Source organism: Artemia sp. Qi Xiang Cuo, chromosome 21 (genome assembly GCF_049724085.1).
Source record: "Artemia sp. Qi Xiang Cuo chromosome 21, ASM4972408v1, whole genome shotgun sequence".
Classification (NCBI taxonomy): Eukaryota; Metazoa; Arthropoda; class Branchiopoda; order Anostraca; family Artemiidae; genus Artemia; species Artemia sp. Qi Xiang Cuo.
This window is the reverse complement of record NC_142814.1, coordinates 6652714-6679907: the sequence shown is the minus strand read 5'-3', so window position 1 is coordinate 6679907 and position 27194 is coordinate 6652714. Positions and strand designations below refer to the sequence as shown.

The 27194-nt window shown below is 33.3% G+C and overlaps 1 protein-coding gene across 1 annotated transcript in view; it reads right to left on the bottom strand.

Annotated features, from left to right (window-relative positions):
- Positions 1–14835: 14835 nt before the first annotated feature.
- Positions 14836–27194, bottom strand: part of LOC148939195 (pH-sensitive chloride channel 2-like) — a 98492-nt gene continuing 86133 nt past the window's right edge. Inside the window, exons 7-9 of the mRNA XM_089106742.1 lie at positions 20509–20677; positions 17953–18061; positions 14836–15151 (exon numbers count right to left, since the gene is read on the bottom strand). Coding sequence (XP_088962868.1) covers positions 14861–15151; positions 17953–18061; positions 20509–20677 — 569 coding nt within the window. The 3' untranslated portion in view covers positions 14836–14860. The remainder of the gene's footprint in view (positions 15152–17952; positions 18062–20508; positions 20678–27194) is intronic.

The following is a 27194-nucleotide window of genomic DNA, read 5'->3' as shown; positions in this document are numbered from 1 at the left end:
TATTATTGTAGTTTCGGAGACTTGTGGTCTACTTGGGACAGCCAGTCCCAGTAGAAAGAATATACCTGATTATAATTATATGTTAAATGAATAAAAGTATTGTATTTTAGACAACCTTTCTACGATCTACTTTTAGCTTCTCGAATATACCCAGTCGGTACGCCTCATTAGTTCGGTCATAGCCTAAGGCGCGCTACCAAAGTTTATTTACCTTAGGGCCAGAGTTTATCTCCCCTATAAAGGGAAAATAAAGGCATCTACGACTAAAACACCCAAATACCATAAAAATAACTTCACAACAGAAATTCAACCAGGACTGGTACTCCAAACGAAATGGACAGAGAACAACTCATTCAGATATAATTAAAATAATTACAGACAAGCTTTTAAAGCTAATCTCGCCTTCTTGGCAGCCAGCCTAGAAGGTCTATTCGTAATAGATTGAGTGGAGTTATTTACTGGTTTTTTAATATTAAAAAATTACTTCCTTGAAGTAATGATATTAAGACTGTTTTAAAACATTTTTTTTTGAACAGTTTTAATGATTGAATTTTAATGTAAGTTTATTTTATAGTATTTTTATTCTCTTCGTCCGTTTTGCTGAGGACGGCCCTTGGATATAGGGTCGAAATATTCATTTAAAGTTGCGTTCCACTGTCTTGTATAAAAATTTCCCTGTTGTTCTACTTATTTGTTTATGATGGAAAGGCAGTGTGGTCTTCGTCGCTATTTGCAGATTTTAATTCTTTAATTACCGAGTCATATTGCATGGAATAAGCTGTCCGAACCAGCTCAAGGATGCCACTCATTTGGTTTGTTCAAAAACAATTTTTAAAAATTCTTTGTCGTCTTAGAAGTTATTTTATCTATTTATTTTTTGTTATATATATTTATTATTATTTTATTGGAGTCTATTCAATCTGCTTAATTAATTTAGTCTATTCAATTTATTTAGTTTTGTTTTCTGTAGTTTTTATTCGATTTATATTTTCTTTTCTTCTCCTTTTTGCTCTTCTCTCTGTGAGTAAGTGATCATTTTAATTTTTTGTTTTTTTCTTCTCTGAGTAAGTGACTCATTTGCCTTCTTCCTTCTTTACAGACTAATGAACCTTTGGGAAAATGGTAAAATGTAATGTTGTATGTGTATTTCATGATGAATAAATCTTATCTTATCTTAGTTGAGCTATGTGGTAGTTAAGTCGAGGGTGTTTGACTTGCTTGGTTGTCGAGTTATTGTGGTTGATTTGATGGTTGTTGAGTTGTGTTTTCACCGGTTATGTCTGTGGACTCATCAACAATAACTGAGAGTTTTGTTTGTATCAAAATATGAACAAGCTCAATGCTTTTCCTACCACGTTTTTGAGTAATGTAGTTGACTTTGTGCGTCCACACGTCATAAGTTGAACAGCTGATGAATTGTTTACATGTTTTTCAAGACCTTTTTCTATAATGCTGATCAGTTGAACATGTTGTGCAACCCAGGTAGTGAGAGCAAACTCAGTTTTGTTGCACTCCCTTTTTGAAGCTCTTCTATTGTGAACAACACTTGATTTAGCAGCAGGATCCTCAACTGATAACTGGTGCTACAAAGCACCAGGACGGCTTGAAAAAGTTTGCTTCTGGCTCTAGCCCCTCTTACAGCTCCTCTCGAGCCCCTCATTCCATTATGGCAGTTTTGCTTCCTGGAAGGGTTTTGCAGCAATATTTGCAGTAAGGTTTTTTGGGATCCTTTGGCTCAATGGTTATCAATTCTTTAATCCTTGGAACTGAAAGCCACGTCTCATTGAAGTAGTCAGATATTTCTTCTAAGTAGACATTTGCTTCTTATCTTTGTGTTCCCTGCTATTTAGAACTCTTTTTGTTTTGTCTCTTTATTGCCTTCTCTTTGATTATTAGTAACATTAAATAAAAAACTATCAGACCAACGGTCAAAATAAAATGATGGCAGCACCAAATAGTCTTACAATATAATCGGCCTGAAACAACGGTGAAATGGGCTTGAAAGAAGGAATAAAGCATATTTCTGCACCTTTTCTCAATATTACGTGCCTACTGAAGGAATAAAACAGGATATTAAAACAGGGCAGTGATACTAAAATCAATTAAGTCCAAAGTCCAGCAAACGCAATGAATGTGGTAAATTTAAATGTAATCCATAGTAATATGATAGTTAGACTTTTCCCGTGTCGAAATTCTGCCCATAAGAGAATCATACAAAATTTAACTTCGCTTAAGAGCTAATTTATTTTAATGCTAAAGATTAATTTTTGGGCAAATTCTTACCAAAAACACAGTTAGACTAAGTCTAATCTCAGTCCTGTTAAGGGTTATCTATGCAGATTTGTTTGTGTGCCATAGGCAGGTGGGTATGGCAAGAGCCTAAAGAACCAGAATTAATTATGACAATTCTTCTGTGCAGTGTTTTCAAGACACCAAAAACAAAATATACATTATGTTTAAAACCTAGTATCTTTTCTTCCCTTTCCCTGGGAGATTTTTCAGTTCCTTGAAAAAATCTAGCGTAGGCTTCTGAATCTCTGTTCAAGTAGGCCCATGCTTACTTTACCTGAGAAATTATTTCTTTATCACTTCTGAGGCATAATCCGTTGCTAGCGCGCATGAGACATGGTATTTATTTTGGGTTTGTAGCTATAGTGAGCTCGATTGCCAAACAGACACAGATAAGTCGTCTCTGTAACGCCATGTTCGCGGCACATGTCTTTTTTTAACCCCTTTATGGAACTGCTTTAGTAAAACCGAACGTAACCAAATTCGTTCAATTTCATTTCGGTATTACAAATATTTATTGGGAATTCCCATATGGTTCAGAAACTCTTATGTTTCGCAGAGGTACTATATTTTTGAGTTAAGTAAGAAAATGTATGAGTTGTACACCCGTTTCAAAAGTCGAAATAGAACAATACACGACTTTCCATTAAAATCGCGATTTTGATTTCGTTTGTTTTCTCTTTTCCATAGTTATCGCAGTTTAATTTTGTTTTGTAGCGTTATGTGATTTTTTTCGTTATTTTTTTCTTTCGTTTTTATAACTCCTTCGTGCATTTATATGTATTTGTATGAAGGTTTGAAATAAATTATTATTAATTATTATTATTATAAGCACAAATAATGTCATTGCAATAGAGAATAAAATGACACAAAACATGAAAGTTACTGACTATTTCATCCTGGTAAGACAGTAAATTCGATCATATATGTAATGCCAACCACTTCTGTAGAAAATCACCAAATTAAATGAAAATCATCGAATTAAAGAAGAAAATCACCGAAAATCAGCATTTTAAAGAAAATCACCAAAAAATGAAAAATCACCAAATTTAGCGACAAATCACACAACTCTAATAAATCTGGCCAAGGTTCGACTGTATCGAAGAGAACAGACTTAAAACCTGCTTTATAAGCAAAAATTGCTGTCTTAATGGTGATCTCCCGTCGGTTCCACAAATGGCGGCTGAGATGTAAAAAGATGACCTGGGATGAGCAGTCGATTTACAAGCAATAGGAGATGAATGGTGACTCTTAGGTCAGGGAGACTTATTGTCTAAACATAATGCATAGAGCACATATAAAGTGCTTTATTCGCTCAAATAAGGACATTTTTGTATCAAAATGTTGTATCAAAATTTTTATCAAAAGCCCGGAGAAAATTAATCCTGGTTCACTTTCATAACATAAAAACTTTGGTAAATTTCTAGTTCTTATTGCACAGTTTTTAATGAATAACGTTCGTAATGCACAAGCTGTTTCAAATCTCCTATCCAATCTCTGATAGTGGCAAGACCGCTCAATCAATTCTATATAGATTGGCTAAACAAATTTTAAAAAATTGGCTAAAAAATTGGCTAAGAGATTGGCTAAAAAAATTTATAATGGCCAAGATAGGATTGAATATCCTACAGTCATTGATGCAATTTGATAACTGTAAGGTATCGAATTCCCTTACAGTCAAGATGAAGCTCTTAACAATATTTCAAACAGTTCATGGTAATAAGCTCTAAGTAAAGAGCGATCTGGGCTAGTAGTAACAACACTCTAGAAAAATTATTGATAGTAATGTATGCATAAAAATAATAAGGTTTTATGGTGATTCCAAATGAATCAAATTCATCAAGTTCAAAGTTACTTATCATAAAATAGCACGCAAGAGAACCTTTTGTAGAGGTTTGAAGACCCCATCTACAAAAATTTATTTTCCTTTTGCTCAAAAAGGAAGATCATGGATGCATGTTTTTTTCATTTTTTTTTGTGTTTTTTTTTATGGGTTATCATATCGACACGGTGGTCCTGGTTGGGAGACGGCTCATAAAATTCCTATTACCCTTTCTAGGTAGCCAAAAAGATTGTGCCATAGCAAAGTTGGCTCTTTGCCGCTTTTGACACTGATCGTGGCAACCTGAATGCATTTAGTGTGTTTTGATTTAGTTCAAAATCCTGCTAAATATACCTTGAAAGGTTTACTGTAGTATCCTTAATAATTTAAAAAAAAAACTAAGTTTTCCGAGGGAAGTAACGAGCGAAGTTGGAACTTAAAACGAACAAAAATTAATACTTTACGGTTTGTTTAACGTATATCAATAAAACTAGTACTAATAAACCAACTGATGATGTTTCACTATGTTTATAGGATTATAGAAAACTAACGCTTTACTGAAAGCACAAAACAATATAAGAGTTTTGATACAATAAAAGTAAACCATTTAAGGACACTTTTTGCAGTACTGAAATAAAGATTTTTATGGACATTTCATGACTATTTTGTAGAAAAGTTCAAAGTAAATCCACCTTGATAGCATTAGGAAAATATACTAGCTTTAGAAATTGTATAATAGCCTAAAATTCTCCATTTTATAGAGAGAATAACCGTATTTCCAGAGTTCATATTATGGTTCATTTGTTCTTCATTTCGAATAATACTAAAGCGTGTGTATATACTCAATTTTGACTCCTAAATCAATATTCTTTTTTACTTGGCTTTTGTGTTTTCAGTAAAGTGCTAGTTTTCTATAATCCTACAAACATAGGGAAATATTATCAGTTGATTTATTTGTACTAGTTTCATTGATATATATTAGATAGACCGTGAAGTAATAATTTTTGTTCGTTTTAAGTCCCAACTTCGCTCTTTACTTCCCTTACATAAACTTTATTTTTTAAATTAATCTTTGCCCATTTTTAATAAGAAACGTTGTTAATTATAAACATCATTCGTCCACTTGCTTGAAAAACCTATGGATATGGTTCCTCATACATCTTTGAATCTTTTTTGGACTCTTATTGCCTTTAAATGCCTCACAGGACTGACAGACTATCCAAACACCCGTAATGTATGAATGTCTGCCTTTAGTTCCTCCCTAGGATGATAAACTATGATCAAGAAGGGAAAATTACCATTTTTGTACAATTCTAAAAATTTATGCCAGCTTTCCCTCTCACGGAGACTATCTAATTCTCGGTTCTAGGCGTTTATCCCCACCCCCCCGAAAAATACCCCCCGGAAAATACATACCGCGGAAAATCCCCCTGTAAAATACCCCCCAATAAAATACCCCACCGGGGAAACTCGGAATTTTCTTTCTGAGTTTAAGAAAGAAAATTCTGAAATTCTAAAAAAAGAAAATTCTAAAAAATTCTGCAAATTCTGCAATTCTGCAGAATTTTCATGCAATAGCTTTTTGAGCTTTTTTGGCTAGAATAGCTGTTTCGGGGCCACAGAGGGACAGAGTTTCTGGTTAAAAATAAATGTATATGTTAACTATCATTTTATAGGATTACCTGCACCTTTAGAAACGAATGTGCAAGCGTACGGTATTACTGCCTCTGAAACTGAAGGCAACATTATCTACGGTTTTGTCATGATGTTTCCAAATTGGTTTGGATTCTTTGGGTTGAATCTTGATTTTTTTTGTAAATTTGTAAAGATTTCCACACAATACCTACGATATCTATTAATTCTTACAGATTTCTATATATTGGCTAAAATTTTTATGGATTCGTAAACAGTTCTATAGATTAATCAGAATTTCTTAGAGATTGGCCTTATTTCTTAAAGTTTTCTATTGATTTCTACACTTTAGTCCTGTTTCCTATGGTTTGATCGGAAGCGTTTGATCCTATGGTTTGAACCAACTCCTAAAATACGGTAAATAATTGTTTAAGAATCTTTGAGCGTTAGCATATCCTTAGTCAAAATTGCCCTCAGATTTGTGAGAAAAAAGCAGTGCCATTTCGCTCTGGCCCATAAGTATACTTTTTAATGGTTTTGGTATCTACTCTTCTCGCAAGATAACCCACTTATCTTCCAACCTCTTACATTAGCTGTCATTACGTAAAATGAGCGCCGTTATTACGCAGCACCCAATTGTGTGCCGTGCTCGGTTACAATCGGGGATTCTTCATGGGCTCCTGGAGTCTGGCTTGTTACATATGATGGCATTATCCATATTAGACCTGACCACGGAAGTTTCGGTTGTCTTCCAGAAAAACAATGTGCCAAAAACGGTTATGAATCGAGACAAAAATGGTTGTTGCTAAGGGAAATATTGGAACACCTGGGAATGTCACAAGAATCCCATGTTAATTTTTCTTTCTGTGCGTTTAAAATACCATGTAAATTTTCCTATCGGTGCGTTTAAAATCCCATGTTAGTTTCTTGTCTGTGTCACAGGAATCCCATACCATTTTCCTATCTTACCGTTTAAAGGCGATGGTGTGTCGCTAGCTTTGTTTCCTACATTACAACAGATGGGCTAGTAACCCCTATTATGGTCATTTGTGTATTATACCAACGCCACTCTAATTACTCATATAAAAAATACTGAAACACAATTGTGTCATAACACCTAGAAACAGGGACTACACTGCATATGTGCGAGGGGCTAGGAGCTATACTTATCTGACTTCCCCTGTTAATTCCCTATTATTGCTACTTGTTAAATATCCCCAGCAAGATATTTTCATCCTCCTTTGTCGCCTAGTCGAAGTTCGTATCCCCTCACCGGAACGAGTAGACACTGACCAAACTCCCCTGCAGCACTCCACCCACAGGTGGGAGAACCCTTCGGACCGAAAGGGATCTCGCTGCGAGCTATGGACGACAGTGGGGGGCACACCGCCAGGGGTGGTCTATTCGATCCCAAACTATTCAGGCAGAGAAATCCCTACTTGCAGCCTTACCCTAGGCTTATCGAGTAAGACAAAATTAATATTCAAAAACAAATTAATTGTAAGATTATGGTACAAGACTTATCAAGCATATCAATAATGAGATTTATTGTAAATGAAACACGAGAGTTCCTCCAGAACGATTTTCAATGTTTAAAATGCATTCTATAGAATAATCCCTTATGTTCTCTCTTAAAGGGGAACTTTTTCTTATCTCTTAGATCATATTCATCACAATATTCAGTGTCACGTCTTGCATTATAGATATTTTTCATTAATGTTTCATCGCTGTCTTTTATAGTATATTTTAAGAAATCTCTGTAGGGATACCCTTCTTTTCTATGTCTCTTCTTCCGATCTCTGGAAATAGATGTTTTCTGACTGCGTGCCAAATTTTGGCTCTAAATATGACATTTTACCCTGTGCGAAAAAAGGGGAAATCCCAGGTGTCACACAATAGGTTAATTTTAAAATATAGTTCTCAATACAAAATACAGAGAATAGCAGTTTAGTCTTGTTACTCGAGGCGCTGTCCCATTGGAAGGGACTTAACCTTCCAAGTCCTAGCGAGGACAAAGAAATAAAGTAAAAAAAAAAAAAATAAGGAAGAAAAACGCGTTGTACGTTTCGGCGAAAAATAAAATCTCTAAAAATTATTATGTGAGAGTGATGTGCGCGCTATTATTGGGTAAGATGTGCGCCGTCATTGCGTCAGATATGCTGACCTTACCTAAAGTGTGTGCCGCCATTAAGTTAAAAGAACGAAAAACGCATTGAACGTTTCTGGCAAAAAATAAAATGTCAAAAAAGTTTTATGTGACAGTGATATGTGCCCTTTCATTGCGTAAGATGAGTGCGTCATTACGCAGCACCCATGTTTGCCACGTGATCGGTCACAATCGGGGATTCCCCATGGGTTCTGTCGCAAGGTTACATAAAATTGCGTCATCCACATTACATTTCACCGCATTGCTCAGGTGCGAGGGTTTAGGAGCTCCACTTATCGGACTTCCCATGTTAATTCCCTACTATTACTACTTGTTAAATATCCCGACCCCACTCCGACTAATCATATGGAAACACTGAATAAAATTTCGTCGTCTGGAAACATGGCGTCGCGAAATTAGGGATGCGCCGTTAAAACTTCTTCTTGCGCTTTTAACCTTTGGAAGAAAGAAGTAGTGGCTATGGGTCGATTTATAAGCAGACTGGGGATATTACTTTCACATCTAAAAAAAATGTATTTTACTTTTGGTTAAAAAGGAAGATCATGGATGCATATTTATTTCATTTTTTTGTGTTCTTTTGATGGGTTGTCGCATCGACACGGTGGACCTGGTTGGGAGACGGCTCATAAAATTCCTATTGCCCTCTCTTGGTAGCCAAAAGGATTGGGCCATAGCAAAGTGGCCTTTTTGCCATTTTCGACACTGATCGTGGCAACCTGAATGCAAATGTGTGTTTTGATTTAGTTCATAATCCTCCTAAATATACCTTGAAAGGTTCGCTTTAATGCTCTTAACGTCAATAGAAATATCAGTCGTATCACTAATACTAGTAGTAATAGTGATTACATGGATATAATGCCTTTTGGTTTGTTCAATATCTCCCTAACCATGCCCTGAATGTTTCAAGTTAAATCGCTAAACTGTGTATGCCTTTTTGACAACCTGGGTGCATATTGTGTGTTTTGATTTGATTAGTAGGAACTCGCTATAAGTTTCCCTGAAATTTTTACGCTATTATCATTAGCTTCTCCAAAACCAGAAATCGTAAAAACAGTAGTAGTTTACGCATAGTGCCTTTTGATTAGTTCAGAATCAAACTCAACATATCCTGAAAATTTCAGCTTAGTGTTCTAAACCGTTCCAGAGATATCGTTGGTACGCTCTCATCCCCCTAAACATTCCCTCAAAGCTTCACCTTGATAACCTTATCTTCACTAGCAGGAAAAGTTGTAATAGTTGTAGTTGCATTAATAGTATTATAGACTTAGCGCCTTCAGTTTTCCCCCTCAACACACGCTGAAAGTTTCAAATTAATACCCTAAATAGTTCCTGGGACATTGCTGGCGCGTTCTTTTGACAACCCGCATGCAAATAGAGTTTTCTGATTAAGTTCAACATCCTCTCAGCATAACTTGACTTTTGACTTTAATACCCTTAATGAATATGCCAACAGGGTTGTCAAGTTTGCCGACAAATGCGGAAACATAAGGTAAACTAAACTAAAAGCATAAGCTAAATTCCAAGGTGTCGGTGCGCTCCGGCACCTTGGAAACGTGAAGAAGTTTTGGAGGGGTAACACCGTCCCCCCCTAACTGAGCCCTAGGTAATAGTAACAGTAGCATTAGTAACAGTAGTGGCAGCAGCAGTTGTAGAAATAGTAGTAGCAGCAATAGTAGTTGAAGAAGTAATAGTAGTAGCATGAAAATATTACCTTTTCTTTAGTCCAAAATCCCCCACAACAAGCCCTGTAAGTTTCAACTTCATACTCTAAGTCATTCCTAAGACAATGCTGATACGCTATTTTGACAACCTTGATGCTCATAGTGCATTTTGAAGTACTCTTGTCTAAGAAATGTGGAATGTTGTAGTTTTTTCTTTTGCCAGAAAAAAAACACGGATGCGTGCTTATATTTTAATTGTATTTTTTTTTTCGATTAACGAATTAAAAGTTGAAAAAAAGCATCAAATTAAAATAGTATTGCTAAGATACCTAACACTTGAATTTATATACCTAATAGTTGAAATTACCGAATTCATAGTTGAAAGAAAAACCTCAAATCAAAACGGTTTTACTTAGATACCTAACAGTTGAATTTGTGTATCTAATAGTTGAAATTACCGACTTCAAAGTTGAAAAAAAACCTCAAATTAAAACAGTTTTGCTAAAATACCTAATAGGTCTAATAAGTTGAATTCAATTATCTAGTAGTTGAAACTACCCACTTCAAAGTTGAAAAAAACCTCAAATTAAAACGGTTTTGCTAAGATACCTAATAGTTGAATTAATGTATCTAATAGATGAAACTACCGAATTCAAAATTGAAAACAGTCTCAAATCAAAACGGTTTTGTTAAGATACCTATTAGTTCAATTTATATATCTAATAGTTGATATTACAAAGTTCAAAGTTGAAAAAAGGCTCAAATTAAAATGGTTTTGCTAAGATACCTAATTTTTGGATTTTATGTATCTAATAGTTGAAATTACCGAATTCAAAATTGAAAAAAAGCCTTAAATTAAAATGGTTTTGCTATAGTACCTAATAGTTGAATTTATGTATCTAATAGTTGAAATTACCGAATTCAAAGTTGAAAAAAAAATCTCAAATCAAAATGGTTTTGCTAAGATACCTAACAATTCAATTCGTGTATCTTATAGTTGAAATTACCGACTTCAAAGTTGAAAAAAAGCCTCAAATTAAAACGATTTTTCTAAAATACCTAATAGGCACAATAAGTTGAATTCAGTTATCTAGTAGTTGAAACAAACGACTTCAAAGTTGAAAAATGCCTCGAATTAAAACGGTTTTTACTAAGATACCTAATAGTTGAATTAATGTATCTAATAGTTGAAATCACCGAATTCAAAGTTGAAAAAAGTCTCAAATCAAAACGGTTTTGTTAAGATACCTAATAGTTCAATTTATGTATCTAATACTTTATATTACCGAGTTCAAAGGTGAAAAGCCTCAAACTAAAATGGTTTTGCTAAGATACCTAATTTTGGAATTTATGAGTCTAATAGTTGAAATTACCGAATTCAAAGTTGAAAAAAAGCCTTAAATTAAATATGTTTTGCTAAGATTACCTAATATTTGAATTCATGTATCTAATAGTTGAGATTACTAAATTCAAAGTTAAAAGGAGCCTCAAATTAAAACAGTTTTGCTAAAATACCTAATAGGTATAATAAGTTGAATTCAATTATCTAGTAGTTGAAACTACCCACTTCAAAGTTGAAAAAAGCCTCGAATTAAAACGGTTTTGCTAAGATACCTAATAGTTGAATTAATGTATCTAATAGATGAAACTACCGAATTCAAAATTGAAAACAGTCTCAAATCAAAACGGTTTTGTTAAGATACCTATTAGTTCAATTTATATATCTAATAGTTGATATTACAAAGTTCAAAGTTGAAAAAGCCTCAAATTAAAATGGTTTTACTAAGATACCTAATTTTGGGAGAAAAGCCTTAAATTAAATCTGTTTTGCTAAGATTACCTAATATTTGAATTCTTTTATCTAATTGTTGATATTACTAAATTCAAAGCTAAAAAAAGCCTCAAATTAAAACGGCTGTGCCTAACAGTAGATACCTAACAGTAGAAATTATGTATCTAATTAAATAAAGAAAAAGTTTTTCAACTGAAAGTAAGGAGCAAAATTAAAACTTAAAACGAACAGAAATTATTACGCATATGAGTGGTTTTCCCCCTTTTCAATACCTCGCACTTTACGCTAATGTTCGAATTTATTTTTCAATTCTTTAAGAATGACCCATGAATCACAAAGGCCGTTCAATTAGAATAAATAGCTCTTTTGAAAGTCCTAAACAAAATGGGGCGTAAAGAGGAAGGTATTGAAAAGGGGGGGGGGGAAACCCACTTACATAAGTAATAATTTCTGTTCGTTTTAAGTTTTAATGTTGCTCCTTACTTTCAGTTGAAAAAACTTGTTTTTTTTATTTAATTTCTGATCGTTTTTAAAAATGATGGGAATTTTTAATTTCCGTTCCCCAAGAAAAATTCTCCGTGGAAAGATCCTCCCATGTAAGCCCCTCACCTGATCCCCCGCCAGAAAAATCCCCCTGAAAACGTCAGTATACTTCCCAATAACCAACAGTATATGTAAACAATGGGCAAAGTTAACAGCTTGCAGCCCTTCCCCAAAGGACTGTGAGGAATTAAGTCGTCCTCCAAGACATAGCTATTAGATTTTTAGACTATGGTGAACAAAATGGCTATCTCAAAATTTTGATCGGGTGAATTTGTTAAAAAAATAAGCATTGGAGAGGGCCAAGTTGCCCTCCAATTTTTTGGTAACTTAAAAAAGGCACTAGAAACTTTAATTTCTGTTTAAATAAGCCCTCTCCCGTTGATCTTGGACCACTGGCTCGATACGATCAACCTCGGGGAAAGAAACAACAAAAAAACATAAAAACACACATCCATGATCTTTCTTCTGGCCAAAAATACGAAATTCTATATTTTTGCACATATGAGCTTGAAACCTCTATAGTAGAGTTCTCTGATACGCTGAATCTGATTGTATTATTTTCATTTAGATTCTCCTACTTTTAGGGAGTGTTTCCTGCTTTTTTGAAAATAAGACATATTTTCTCAGGCTCGTAAGTTTTGATGCGCAAGACTGAACGTTATGAAATATATATATTTGAAATAAACATAAAAATTTCATTCTTTTGACGTATCTATTGATATCGCAATTCCGTTTTTTAGAGTTTCGGTTACTATTCAGCAGGGTCGCTCCCTACTTACGATTCGTTACCACAAACTGTTTGATAGTTGAGATTACCGAATTCAAAGTTGAAAAAAAGCCTCAAATTAAAATGGTTTTACTAAGATATCTAATAGTTGAATACATGCATCTAATAGTTGAAATTGCCAAATTTAAAGTTGAAAAAAAGCCTCAAATCAAAACAGATTTTCTAAGATACCTAATAGCTGAATTCATGTGTGTAATCGTTGAGATTACCGAATTCAAAGTTGAAAAAAAGCCTCAAATCCAAATGGATTTGCTAATATATCTAATAGTTGAATTTATTTATCTAATAGTTGAGATTACCGAATTCAAAGTTGAAAAAAGCCTCAAATTAAAACAGATTTGCTAAGATATCTAATAGTTGAATTCATGTATGTAATAGTTGAGATTACCGAATTCAAAGTTGAAAAAAAGCCTCAAATTAAAATGGTTTTACTAAGATATCTAATAGTTGAATTCATGTATCTAATAGTTGATATTGCCAAATTTATTGTTGAAAAAAAAGCCTCAAATCAAAATATATTTGCTAAGATACCTAATAGCTGAATTCATGTATGTAATCGTTGAGATTACCGAATTCAAAGTTGAAAAAAACTTCAAATCCAAATGGATTTGCTAATATATCTAATAGTTGAATTTATTTATCTAATAGTTGAGATTACCGAATTCAAAGTTGAAAAAAGCCTCAAATTAAAACAGATTTGCTAAGATATCTAATAGTTGAATTCATGTATGTAATAGTTGAGATTACCGAATTCAAAGTTGAAAAAAAGCCTCAAATTAAAATGGTTTTACTAATATATCTAATAGTTGAATTAATGTATCTAATAGTTGATATTGCCAAATTTAAAGTTGAAAAAAATCCTCAAATCAAAAAAGATTTGATAAGAGACCTAATAGCTGAATTCATGTATGTAATCGTTGAGATTACCGAATTCAAAGTTGAAAAAAAGCCTCAAATCCAAATGGATTTGCTAAGATATCTAATAGTTGAATTTATTTATCTAATAGTTGAGATTACCAAATTCAAAGTTGAAAAAATCCTCAAATTAAAACAGATTTGCTAAGATATCTTAGCAAATAGTTGAATTCATAGTTGAATTCATGTATGTAATAGTTGAGATTACCGAATTCAAAGTTGAAAAAGCCTCAAATCCAAACGATTTTGCTAAGATATCTAATAGTTGAATTTATGTATCTAATAGTTGAGATTACCGAATTCAAAGTTGAAAAAAAGCCTCATATTAAAACAGTTTTGCTAAGATACCTAATAGTTGAATTCATGTATGTAATAGTTGAGCTTACCCAGTTTAAAGATGAAAAAAAATCTACAATCAAAACATTTTTGCTAAGATACCTAATATTTGAATCTATATTTCTAACAATTGAGATTACCGAATTCAAAGCTGAAAAAAAGCGTCAAATCCGAACGGTTTTGCTATGATACCTAATAGTTGAATTTTTATATCTAATATTTGAGAATACCGAATTCAAAGCTGAAAAAAGCCTCAAACCTAAACGGTTTTGGTAAGATATCTAATAGTTGAATTTATGTATCTAATAGTTGAGATTACCGAATTCAAAGTTGAAAAAAAGCCTCAATTTAGAACAGTTTTTCTAAGATATCTAGTAGTTGAATTTATGTATCTAATAGTTGAGATTACCGAATTCGAAGCTCAAAAAAGCCTCATATCAAAACGGTTTTGCTATGATATTCAATCGTTGAATTTTTGTATCTAATAGTTGAAATTACCGAGTTCAAAGTTGAAAAAAACCTTAAATCCAAAGATCTTGCTAAGATATCTAATAGTTAAATTTATGTTTCTACTAGTTGAGATTTCCGAATTCAAAGTTGAAAAAAAGCCTCAAATTAAACAGTTTTGCTAAGATATCTAATAGTTGAATTTATGTATACAATAGTTGAAATTACAGAGTTCAAAGTTTAAAAAAACCTCAAATCCAAATGGTTTTGCTAAGATATCTTATAGTTGAATTTGAGTTGAGATTATACTAATAGTTGAGACTACGGAATTCAAAGTTGAAAAAAAGCCTCAAATTAAAAAACTTATTCTAAGATACCTAATAGTTGAATTTATGTATTTAATTGTTGAAATTACCGAGTTCAAAGTTGAAAAAAAGCCTCAAATTAAAACAGTTTTGCTATGTGTATTTTATAAAAGTACAATACTCCAGTAAACAACGTTCATGATAATAAATGCAACTGGGAATATAACTCTAGTATTTCTGTCAATGTATTTCCCAACATCATGCGGTACAAGCTGTCTACTCCTTCTGCCTCCTTCACCCATCTCACCAACTGAGGATTCAAGATCAAAGGAATAAGATCCACGTCGGTGTGTTATTTTGGTAAATAAATCACCAACTTTCATGGATACCTCAGCAGTTGATTCTCTTCTGCTTTGTTCATCGGTGAAGTCAAGGGAACCAAGGGAATTTCTTTTCTAAAAAAAATATTTAAAAAATTCTTTAGTAAATAACAGGTCAAAAAACAGAAAACAAAAAACACAATTATAGTATCGCCATAAAAAGCAAAATTACATGCATATAAACATTGGTACTTGTATGATATATCCCCTACCTAATATTCTTCTAATATGTTCCTCTGACGCTGAATCCTAATTAAATATACAAAGTTTAAGACAAAAATATAATACTTTTGAAATATTTGGGCTATATATTTGCATATTAGAGGGGGGGGGGGTAACGTTTAGCGGGTCTACATGCCTAATGTGTTAGGTGCAAGTATTCTGCATATTATGTAGTAAGAATTGTTTTATAACTTCACACTATCCAAATACTTTATCCGGTTACTATTAGCACAAGTCACTCCATATTCACAGTTAGTTGCCATGAGCTAGTTGATCAAAAGGTTCACGAAGGAGAACACCAGAGCGTTCCGAGTCAGCCTTACTGTCATCCGTCAATCTCTGACCATCACGAAGATATATGAGCAGAAGGAGATCAGTAGCAAGTATCAAATTTAATCTTCTATAGCTCATTCATTTACCTTTCCAGTCAAGGATCAAATGATTTAGTGGCTTTCCAAGTCAATTTTTTTTAACCAGATTAGAAGACTCCACAGTTCCTAAGTTTTAAGATAAATTAAATCCTCTGATAAGAAAAAAAAATTAGACAAAGACGAGGAATTCATAATAAAACTAAAAAAGAGTGTTCATTCCAGAGTGTTCATTCACTTAATTCTAGAGTATTACAACATTTAAAAGCTCAAGTAATATTGAAATAGAATATTTAAAGATGATTAAGTAGAAAATTATTCCGATACTTATTCAAAAACTTTATTAAGTAGAACAAATAGATAGGATGAACCTACTACTGCGCAACTACTGACGGACATGTCATCGAATCAGTTATTCAGTTAATACGTGTTTTTTGTTGTTGTTTTTTTTTTTTTTGTGGGAAAAACAGCAAGCCAGTCGTCCAACATTGCGGCAGGAAGGATCGATCCATGGGTCTGTGCTGCCAAGCTTAGCAACATTACATTGTGCTACCACAAGATACTTTATTAAGTCCTCAAAAGTTCTCAAATTATTTGTGTTTACTTGCTTTTAAAACTCGGTCTACTTTTAAAACTCTGCACTTTACTTGTTGCCACAATTTCTTAGAACATCTAGTAACCAAAACTAAGAATTTAGAGTGACAGATTTCGATTTCGAAGACAGTCACAAGCAGTATTAAGGTACCTATGGCAATAAATACGGTAAAATATTTGAAAATGGACATAAACTTATACGGGAAATCGTAAAAACTGAAATCGGAAAAATGAGGGAGCCAGGCACGAAAAAGTACAAAAAGAATGATTTTCTATACTTCAAATTGTTCTGTGGCGCATCTATTACTCATTCTTAAGTTAGAAATACTCTATCCTTTCAAATACAAGTATTCTACCATTACAAACAACTCATTGCAGCACGGATCTGCCAGATTTACCAACAGGCATCTACCATCTACCATGCACCACGGATCTACCATTATTAATCAACTCATTGCATCACGGATCTGCCAGATTTACCAATGCGCATCTACCATCTACCATGCACCACGGATCTACCATTACTAACCAACTCATTGCAGCACGAATCTGCCAGATTTTACCAATACGCATCTACTATATACCATGCAGCACGGATCTACCATAACCAACAACTCATTACAGCACGGATCTGTCAAAATTACCAACACGCATCTACCATCTACCATGCAGCACGGATCTACCATAACCAGCAACTCATTACAGCACGGATCTGTCAGAATTACCAACACGGATCTACCATCTACCGTGCAGCACGGATCTACCATAACCAACAACCCATTACAGCACGGATCTGTCAGAATTACCAACACGCATCTACCCTCTACCATGCAGCACGGATCTACCATAACCAACAACTCATTACAGCACGGATCTGTCAGAATTACCAACACGCATCTACCATCTACCATGCAGCACGGATCTACCATAACCATCTACCATAACCTACAACCCATTACAGCATGGATCTGTCAGAATTACCAACACGCATCTACCGTCTACCATGCAGCACGGATCTACCATAACCAACAACCCATTACAGCACGGATCTGTCAGAATTACCAACACGCATCTACCATCTACCTTGCAGCACGGATCTACCATAACCAACAACCCATTACAGCACGGATCTGTCAGAATTACCAACACGCATCTACCATCTACCGTGCAGCACGGATCTACCATAACCATCAACTCATTACAGCACCGATCTGGCAGAATTACCAATACGCATCTACCATCTACCATGCAGCACGGATCTACCATAACCAACAACCCATTACAGCACGGATCTGTCAGAATTACCAACACGCATTTACCATCTACCATGCAGCACGGATCTACCATAACCAACAACTCATTAGAGCACGGATCTGTCAGAATTACCAACACGCATCTACCATCTACCATGCAGCACGGATCTACCATAACCAACAACTCATTTCTGCACCGATATGCCAGAATTATAGCAAAGAATGACCAGCTCAGCTTCTTGGTCATATTTTTGTTAAGGCTTGCCGCCCTTTTAGGTGAAATTTTTAAATAATTTTGTCACTTGAGTAAAGAGGCTTTTAAAACACCGTCAAAAAAGACGTTTTAAGAAGTTTTAAAACAATTTTTTGAAATAGGAAAAAAGGCAGTTTTGGTACTTAAAGGTTGCAATACAAACTATAACATTTGGTGGACACTTACATTTGGTGGAATAGTCGATTCTTCATCTAAGTATTTAGAACTTGCTTTCAGCCTAAAGTTATTTTTGAGAATATGTTTTGTAGAAATTTTCTTCGCCTCGTAAGGACGTCTGAAAAATACAAAATTAAAGAATAATGCACAAAATGGTAATGATAATAAAACTAGACAGCCAAAAAGAGAAATATACAAAGGTTTGCGAGCCAAAATTGGCTTATGAAAAGTATTTGATAGATAATATGTCTTGTCAAGTTTTTTCTATAATAGTGGAAATTATACAAAAAATTACTATTGAGGGCTAATGTTACACCCTTCAAGGGTCATTAAGGATTCAATTCTAAATATCGTTGTGACCCCCTTCCCCCTCTGTGAAATATTTTTGAGTTTACACAGAAAAGCTTTTATTTTGTTGAAAAGACTTTGTTTTAATGACCGTACTAAAAGTTTCAAGAATTAAGACTTTAAATTAATTAAAGGGATACAAAGGGGGTATATGCAGGATAAAGGAGCAGGGGAGACAATAGAATCAAGGACTCCTCTCTCCTCTCCTCAAGAAATTAAAATTATATTCTTTTTTCATTTCTCCAAATTGGAACACAGCCCAAGATTCTTGTAGCAGTTTGGTTGTCTAATATTTTATGTATTTCAGCGGTCCAAAAATTATATAATATTTAGAATAAAGTAGCTAATATCAGAGTATTATTTAGGTATCTGTAGTTTTAATCAAGATCTAACTATGCATAAGCAATCCAAATATAATATGGAAATATTTAGTGGCTGATCCTTTTGCTGCTGTTGAAGAATTGCTATTTAAGCAGTGTAATTGGGATAAAAAAAAATCAAAGCAAAAATTTGGATCAAAATGGACCATCCCCCAGCTACAACACCAGGGCAGCTGACCCAGCTCCCATTGGATACCCATTCATGAATGCTACTTACTTAGCGGAATATAGTGCTGTCTTAATTATTCACGCATTTTAGTTTTGTGCCTTGTTTATCTTTTTGCTCTTTTTTTTTATTTTTCCATTTCTTCTTTAATTATAAATAATTTTTTAAATAAATTAATTTCAATTAAGTGCGCTTAATTATTTTATTATATTCCTTTTTCGGGTATCTTTTGGCTGACAATTATTTGGTTTTGTTGCACCCAATTCTAAGCTATTCAATTACACTCATATGTTGAATGCTCAATCTTATTTGAGTAAATATTTTTTAGAATCAACTCCTTATATTTGCTTTTTTGCTTTATATTTATTGTGTCCTTGTTGTAGAATATAGACTGAAACCTATGTTGTATCCTAAGTGCTTATTTTGAATACGGAACGTAATTCATTTAAAAATAAGAAGAATCACAGAAACGTGTTTAAAGAGACTAACTGTAATTTTGACAATAACTTCAAAACATTTCAATAAAGCTCTAGCGAATTTTAGAGATGATAGCCTATATCAATTCTAATAAATTTCAGATTTAAATTTTTAATCAGTTTATTTTTAATCCATATTAGTTTTTCATTGCCGAGTTCCGTAGCGTTTTGGAAAAAGAGCTTAAATCCACTTTTTCCGTAAAATGAGTCAAGCATGCGGTTCGAAAGAGCTCAAAGAGATCTATCGATTGTTTCATTCAAAATGAGCTTCTCTTTAATTCTGACCGAATTACAATTTTTTCTAAAGGGCCCAAAATAGGCGAAAGGCTCTTATCTTTTAAGTAACGAACAATTCAGTAAGGTGGACGTTTTTAGCAAATTTTGATTAAAACGTTATCTAGGATTCACTCTTTGAAGAGTCTTTGAAGTTTCTTAAATTCTGATTTGACAAAAGATATTTTTTCATTGTTCGTTTTTACTTTCATTTGGCTCTCCTGTAAAATTTGGAAAAGTGAGCTTAGGCCCTTTTCGCAAAATGTCATGAAATTCTTTTATAGAAACCCTTTTTTTGGTTCACCAAACATCATTCAAGTTACCTTAGCAGCAAAAGTATATATATATATATATATATATATATATATATATATATATATATATATATATATATATATATATATATATATATATATATATATATATATATATATATATATATATATATATATATATATATATATATATATATATATATATATATATATATATATATATATATATATATATATATATATATATATATATATATATATATATATATATATATATATATATATATATATATATATATATATATATATATATATATATATATATATATATATATATATATATATATATATATATATATATATATATATATATATATATATATATATATATATATATATATATATATATATATATATATATATATATATATATATATATATATATATATATATATATATATATATATATATATATATATATATATATATATATATATATATATATTATAGCATAATTTTGTCTGTTCATAGAATTTCCTGTGTAATATTAATATAGTTGTTTATTATTAGTATAATATGTATTTAATAGCTGTATAACGTAAAATTTAAAATTATACTTTCATGCATAGGTTATTTCAAAATGTTACCTTCTTCTCCAAATGCTGTTCACAAAAGCGAATTGGCACAAGGCCGAAAGAAGAAAGATAAAAATAGCAAATGAAAAAATATCAAGGGCAGTAACATATTTTCCATAACGCGGCAAAATTCTCTGGGTAAAGTTCTTCAGGCACAAATAGTTGAAAAGAGCGATTCCACCTAAAAAACAGAACATATTTAATATAGAGATACAAATATCGTGATTCAAAATTTTGTACTGGAAATGCTTCTGAACCACCCACCCCCCCCCCCCCTCCCAAAAACAACAAAAAGACTGATCACTTCTACCCATTCAAAAACCGAGTTTTTTTTTATTCTTCACTCTATTAGCAGCGCCATTTTAAAAATATACAAAAAGTTGCTTTTCCAGTTAATTTTTACTTATAAGATAAATCTTATAAGTAAATCTTACAAGATCAATCTTATAAGATTATTCGCCAAGATAGAACCTTAATAATTTCGATACCCTGCATAATCCAATAAACTAGACTTCAGTTCTGATATTTATAATTATTTTTTTTTTTTAATGTGGTTCCAACAAGTGGTACGATTTCACAAAAATATTGGGGAGGCAGTCTTTTTTTCTGTTCTTCTTAGAGAAGAACCAAAAAAAAAGTATTTTTCAAACTCTATGTTGATAGTTCTTTTGATATGTTTTTGGTACTTTTATGATAAACGTCCTACCGTTCAAATTGTTCATTCATTGACACATTATAGAACCGTTTGTTTTATTTGTTAGTATTTTTCAGCTTAGCGCGAGACAAAACGAATAGAAGTGACAGAATAGATGGAAAATATATAATTTGAATTATATATTTGCACATTAGGAGGGTGGGGTGGGAGTAAAGTATTTGGACATTATGAAGTTAGAAAGCAATTCTTACTACATGATATGCAGAATAATTGTACCTAATACATTGGGCAAGCAGACTCGCTACCCCCGTCCCGTAAAGTGTATCCCCCGTCCCGTAAAGTGTAAATAAATAGCCCAAATTTGTTTCTAAAGTATTACTTTTTTATCTTAATTTAGTATAATTCATTAGGTTTGAGCGTCAGAGAATCATATTACAAAACATTAGGTACAGCGTATATCATACAAGTACCTTTTTTTAAATGAAGATACACAAAAAGGTATTTTTAATACAAAGGGGTAAAATATAAATATTCTCCCCTTCCAATATACGTAACTCTTCCGAGGGATTGGGTTTCTAAAAAAAACTGCAATGTTCAAACTACTCAGAAAATTTTCCATTTTCTGAGTTTAAATATTTGGCTCTTTGGCAGGGAGCCAAAGAAATAAACCGGAGAGTATTTCTTCAGCTCCTTATTGCATTATTGATTAATATTAATTAAAAAAAAAAGCCTAAGAATAAGCTTCCTAAAGAAAAGTAAAAGCCATATTAAACTTAAGATAAGAAGAAATAGAAAGTTACAATAACTCCAACTCGGGATGGCCAGAAATTACTATTAAAGAATAACTGAAGCCCAAAGCGAACAGAAATTAAATTTACAATCAGAACAAAAAAAAAATACAACAGGTACTAATATAAATGAATAAGTAAACCTTAATACGAGTAAAGCTTAAGTTAAATATACAAATCAAGCTTAAAACGAACAAAAATATTATGCTAATGATGTATAAATGGAACCCGAAACAAACAGAAATTAAATAAACAATCATAGCAAAAAACATACAACAGGTACTAATATAAATAAAGTAAATCTTAAAACGAGTAAAACTTAAGTTCAATATGCGAATCAAGCTTAAAACAAACAAAAATATTTTGCTATTGAGGCATAAATGAAACCCAAAACGAACAGAAAATAAATAAACCATCATAGCAAACAAACATACAATAGGTACTAATATAAATGAGTAAATAAACCTTAACACGAATGAGACTAAAATTGAATATGCATATCAAGCTTGAAACGAACAAGAATCTCTGCAAACAAGAGTTTGGGTTTTGCCTCCTTCTCTCACTTTAAAAGTCTAAAACCTACTGCGTCATTGGGGTTTTGCTGAAAACTATATGTGTCTTGAACAGCTTTGAAAAGTACAATAAAATCAAACTGAGTTTTTGATATAAAATGCTATTAATTGTTGAAAGATCATCAGTTCAAGATTTTTTTTATTTTCATTTTCAATGCTGCAATAACTGGAAAAGAAAATATTTATAATACAATTCACTTTCAGTGAAGCACCAATGACATAGTAGGCATTAGGCTATTACAGTTAGGGAAGGGGGCAGTATCTAAACTCTTGTTTTTAGTGAAACTATATTTGTCTTGAACAGTCTTGGAAAGAACTAATAAAATTAAATTGAATATTTTATATATAGTGATAATAATTGCTGAAAGGTTCAAAATTTAATTTTACTGTAAGTTTTATGTTTATTTTCAATGTTGTAATAAGCACAAAAGAAAATATTTGTAACACAGATCATTTTCAGTAAAGCGCAAATGACACAGTAGGTTTTAGACTTTAACAGTGAGAGAAGTAGGCGAAACCCAAACTTTTGTTTGTAGAGATTTTTGTTTGCTTCGAGTTTGATTTGCATATTCAATTTAAGTTTCATTCGTTTTAAGATTTATTTACTAATTTATATTAGTACCTATTGTATGTTTGTTTGCTATGATGGTTTATTTAATTTCTGTTCGTTTTGGGTTTCATTTATTCTTCAATAGCAAAGTATTTTTGTTCGTTTTAAGCTTGATTTACATATTCAAATTAAGCATTGCTCGTTTTAAGATTTATTTATTTATTTATATTAGTACCTGTTGTATTTTTTTTTCTCTGACTGTATATTTAATTTCTGTTCGTTTTGGGTTTCATTTATTCTTTAATAGTAATATCTGGTGATTTCGAGTTTTAGATATTGTAGTTTTCTATTTTTTCAGATCTTTAGTTTAGCAAGGCATTTACTTTTCTTAAGGAAACTTCTTTTTCGGGAAGTTTTATAATTAATTTCTGTTCATTTTTGTTTGCCAAAGTTTCAAGTTTTTTCAAAATTCCCTGTTTCAAAGTATTTTTTTGTTTCAAAACAAATTAACAGTTTTGGCAAGAACTAATAAACTTAAATAGAATGTTTGATATATAATGATATTAATTGCTGAAAGTTCACCAGCTCGCCATTTTGTTTCACCCAGGGCCGGGTTTAGAGATTTGACGCTTCTAGGCCCTAGCGGTTTTAGTAGTGAGAGGGTTCCAGACACGACGACATGCCCAACCTTTTTCCGACAACATACCCTCCCTTTTCCCATAGATTTCAAGCGCATGCCCTCTGACGTCACGGCATCCATAGGGAAATAACACTTGTATATCTACCGCAGCCATCTGACGTCACGGCATCCATAGGGAAATAGCATAGGATTTTAAACGCAGCCCTCTGACGTCAGGTGACACACCCATTTTATTTTTCTATGACGTCCCTTGGCAAGAGTTTAATGATTGGGTTAGGTCAGCGGTTTCTAGGCGACGGCTGGCAAGATTTAAAGGATTTCAGTTTTATATTATATGATCACTTGGAATGTGGTCCGTATAATACAGAAGTTTTAATAATAACCTCCTAGCCCCATACCCCTGTTTCTAGTGCATGTTACACCACGCGATACACCCATTGTCCTTAAAGGGCCCAGACAAATGGAGCTACCAGCCCCCCACACCTGCAAAGTGCAGTCACCTGTTCTATTAAAGGGTACACACTTGGCAAGACTCCACAACACACCCCTCTGGACTCCAATGACGTCCTACGACTTACCCAGCTTCAAACAGACGGGTCTAATATGCTTGACGCAATTTTGCGTAACCCTAAGGAACCCATGGGGGAATCCCAGATTGTAGCACAAACCTTACGTAATGATTGTGCAACAGTGTCACGTCATTCCTTTTTCATTAACTTAATGGTGGCACGCACTTTATGTAATGATTGCACATCCATCACTGCCAGATAATACCATTTTGACATTTTTCGCCGAAAACCCTCAAAACATTTTCTTTTTCGGCGTTTCTTTTTTTTCGCCCAAACCCCCAATGCTTTTTCTCCTAACTTATTGCCGGCATACACTCATTGCGCATCCATCACTGCCAGGTAATATTATTTTGAGATTTTTCGCCCAAAATTTTGTCTTTTTTCGGCGTTTCATTTTTCGCTCAAAATACCATTCATTTTTTTCTAGATTTCTTGACCCCGCCAGAACTCGAAAGTTCATTCCCTTCCAATGGAACACGGTCCAACCTAGAGAACTAAGAAGACATTGTCAATATTATGTATCTTGAACCATATCCTAAAAATAAACTATTGCACAACACCTGACATTCCACATTTGAACCAAATGTTTACATCTAAATTTGTCACTTACTTGGAAAAACACTTATTTCCAGGGGACATTTGCTTGCAAGATATCAATAAAGCGGATATGTATGTTTAAATTATGTAAACATCTAGACATTAAAGACGCGTCCCATACAATACATCTTAAAAACACAGAGAATAAAAACAAATTGACGAGAAATAAAACATAAAAAAAAATACAGCTAAAAAATAAAAGTTGACAATGTCATATTATACTTTACAGAAAAAAAACCGTGTATTATAGAAAACCGAGACTTCTAACCTGCAACCCCTTGGGGTAGGGGAGGGAGAGTGATATTAGATACGAATTTAAGACATATTAAGAGCTTTTAAGGAAATACCCCTTTTTCATTAAGATACATTTATGGAGATTTCACATTATCCTAAAAATATTTTCAAGCTCCCACCTAGTAGCCTTCATTTTCAGACGATGCATTGATAATAGATCTAGTTTTTAGGCGTTATTGTGGTTTTAAAATGATAAAGAATAACGTGTCAAACTTAGGGAAAGACGAAGGGAAAGGACTCCAGGGGAGGGGAAACCGTCTGGGGGGAGGAGATTCAAGCGTACATTTATTGTTATCTAGCCTCCATCCAGTGCTCACTGCTCGTCTCCGAGGAAGTGCCCAGTCCCTTTAAACGGTTCGTCAGAGCCCGACACACCCCCAGGACAAATTTTTCAGCAAAAATATGAGGGAGGGGATCATAATATACACAAAAAGAACCGCGTATTATAGGAAACCGAGACTTCTAGCTTGAAACCCAGGAGGATGAGAAGGAGGGGAGTGATATTATATGCAAATTGAAGGCATATTAAGAGCTTTTAAGGAAAAATCCCTTTTTTATTAAGATAAATTCATGGATATTTTACGTTATCCTAACAATATTTTCAAGCTCCCACCTAGCAACAATCATTTTCAGAGGATGCATTGATAATATACGTAGTTTTTAGGTGATATTGTGGCTTTAAAAGGATAAAGAATAACATGCCTAATTTCAGGCACGCAGCGGGGGAGTTTGATCTAGGTCTATTCATTCCTGGGACGGAATCCGGGATTCGGCTAGGTGATAAAAAGGCTAAAAAACCCTAGTGCTCGAGATAACATAGAATGTAGTAATAATACGGAAGTTATCATAGAATTTCTGCGGCAACCCTCTAATGTCAGAGCATCCCAGTTTCTAGCGCTCAACCACCAAGATTCGCGAATTGACAAGATTCCCACCCTGGTAAAATTCCACCCATTGATACATTTTTTTTTTCTGGAAGACTCCTGGATTTTCCGTGATGAGGTCTAATATGAATGACGCAAGCGTATCTCACAAACAAGACTAAAAGGAGCCCATGAGACCCCCTCCCCCGAGCATGCCGCATACGCTTGCGCTGCTTATTAACAGTTGTGCACATCTTCAGCAAAGATATGGAATACACTGCCTTTCTGGGCTTTAATATTTTACTGCACTAAGACACATTCGTTTCTCACTTGATGTTTTGTAAGACCGTGACAAAATATGATTTTTTCCTGGAACAACAGCCATTCTTGGGTTTAATGTTTCTGACAATAGGCAATGATAACGTTCTGCTAGCGCTATGACACATGTCATCATCAGTGTAAGAGTCTTCTAACAATTGAAACATACAAACAGACACTTTCTTAGAAGTAGTATTTTTTCCGTTATTATGACAACTTATCTGCTAGAAGTAAGAATCTTTCTGACAGAGATACCAATTTTTTTCTTAGAAGTAAAAATTTTTTCATTATGACAACAACTTTTCTATCAGAAGTAGCAGGTTTTCTTCAACAGTAACAAATTGTCTCATCGAAGTAACAACAACATTCCTTTGCCTAATACTAACAAACTTTTTTCTAAACACTAACAGATTTTCTCTTAAAAGTATCAACTTTTTTCCTTAATACTAACATCATTTAACTTAACACACTCAAATATCTCTTAAAAATAACATTTTTCGTCAGCAATAACACCTTTTTAGTTCGAAGCAGCAAGTTTTCTGTCAAAGATGCAAAATTTTTCTTAGAAGTAAAAAATTTTGATCACACACACACAAACACACAAAAAAACAAAAACATACACAAACACAAAAATAACCACAAAACACAAGCAAAAAAACACACACAAACATATACACACACACAAACACACACACAAAGACACACACACACACACACAAATACATACACACACACGCACACAAACACACACATACGCACAACCACACACACACGTACACACACACACACACGTACACACACACACACCTACACACAAAACACACAAACACACACAAAACACACACTCAAAAC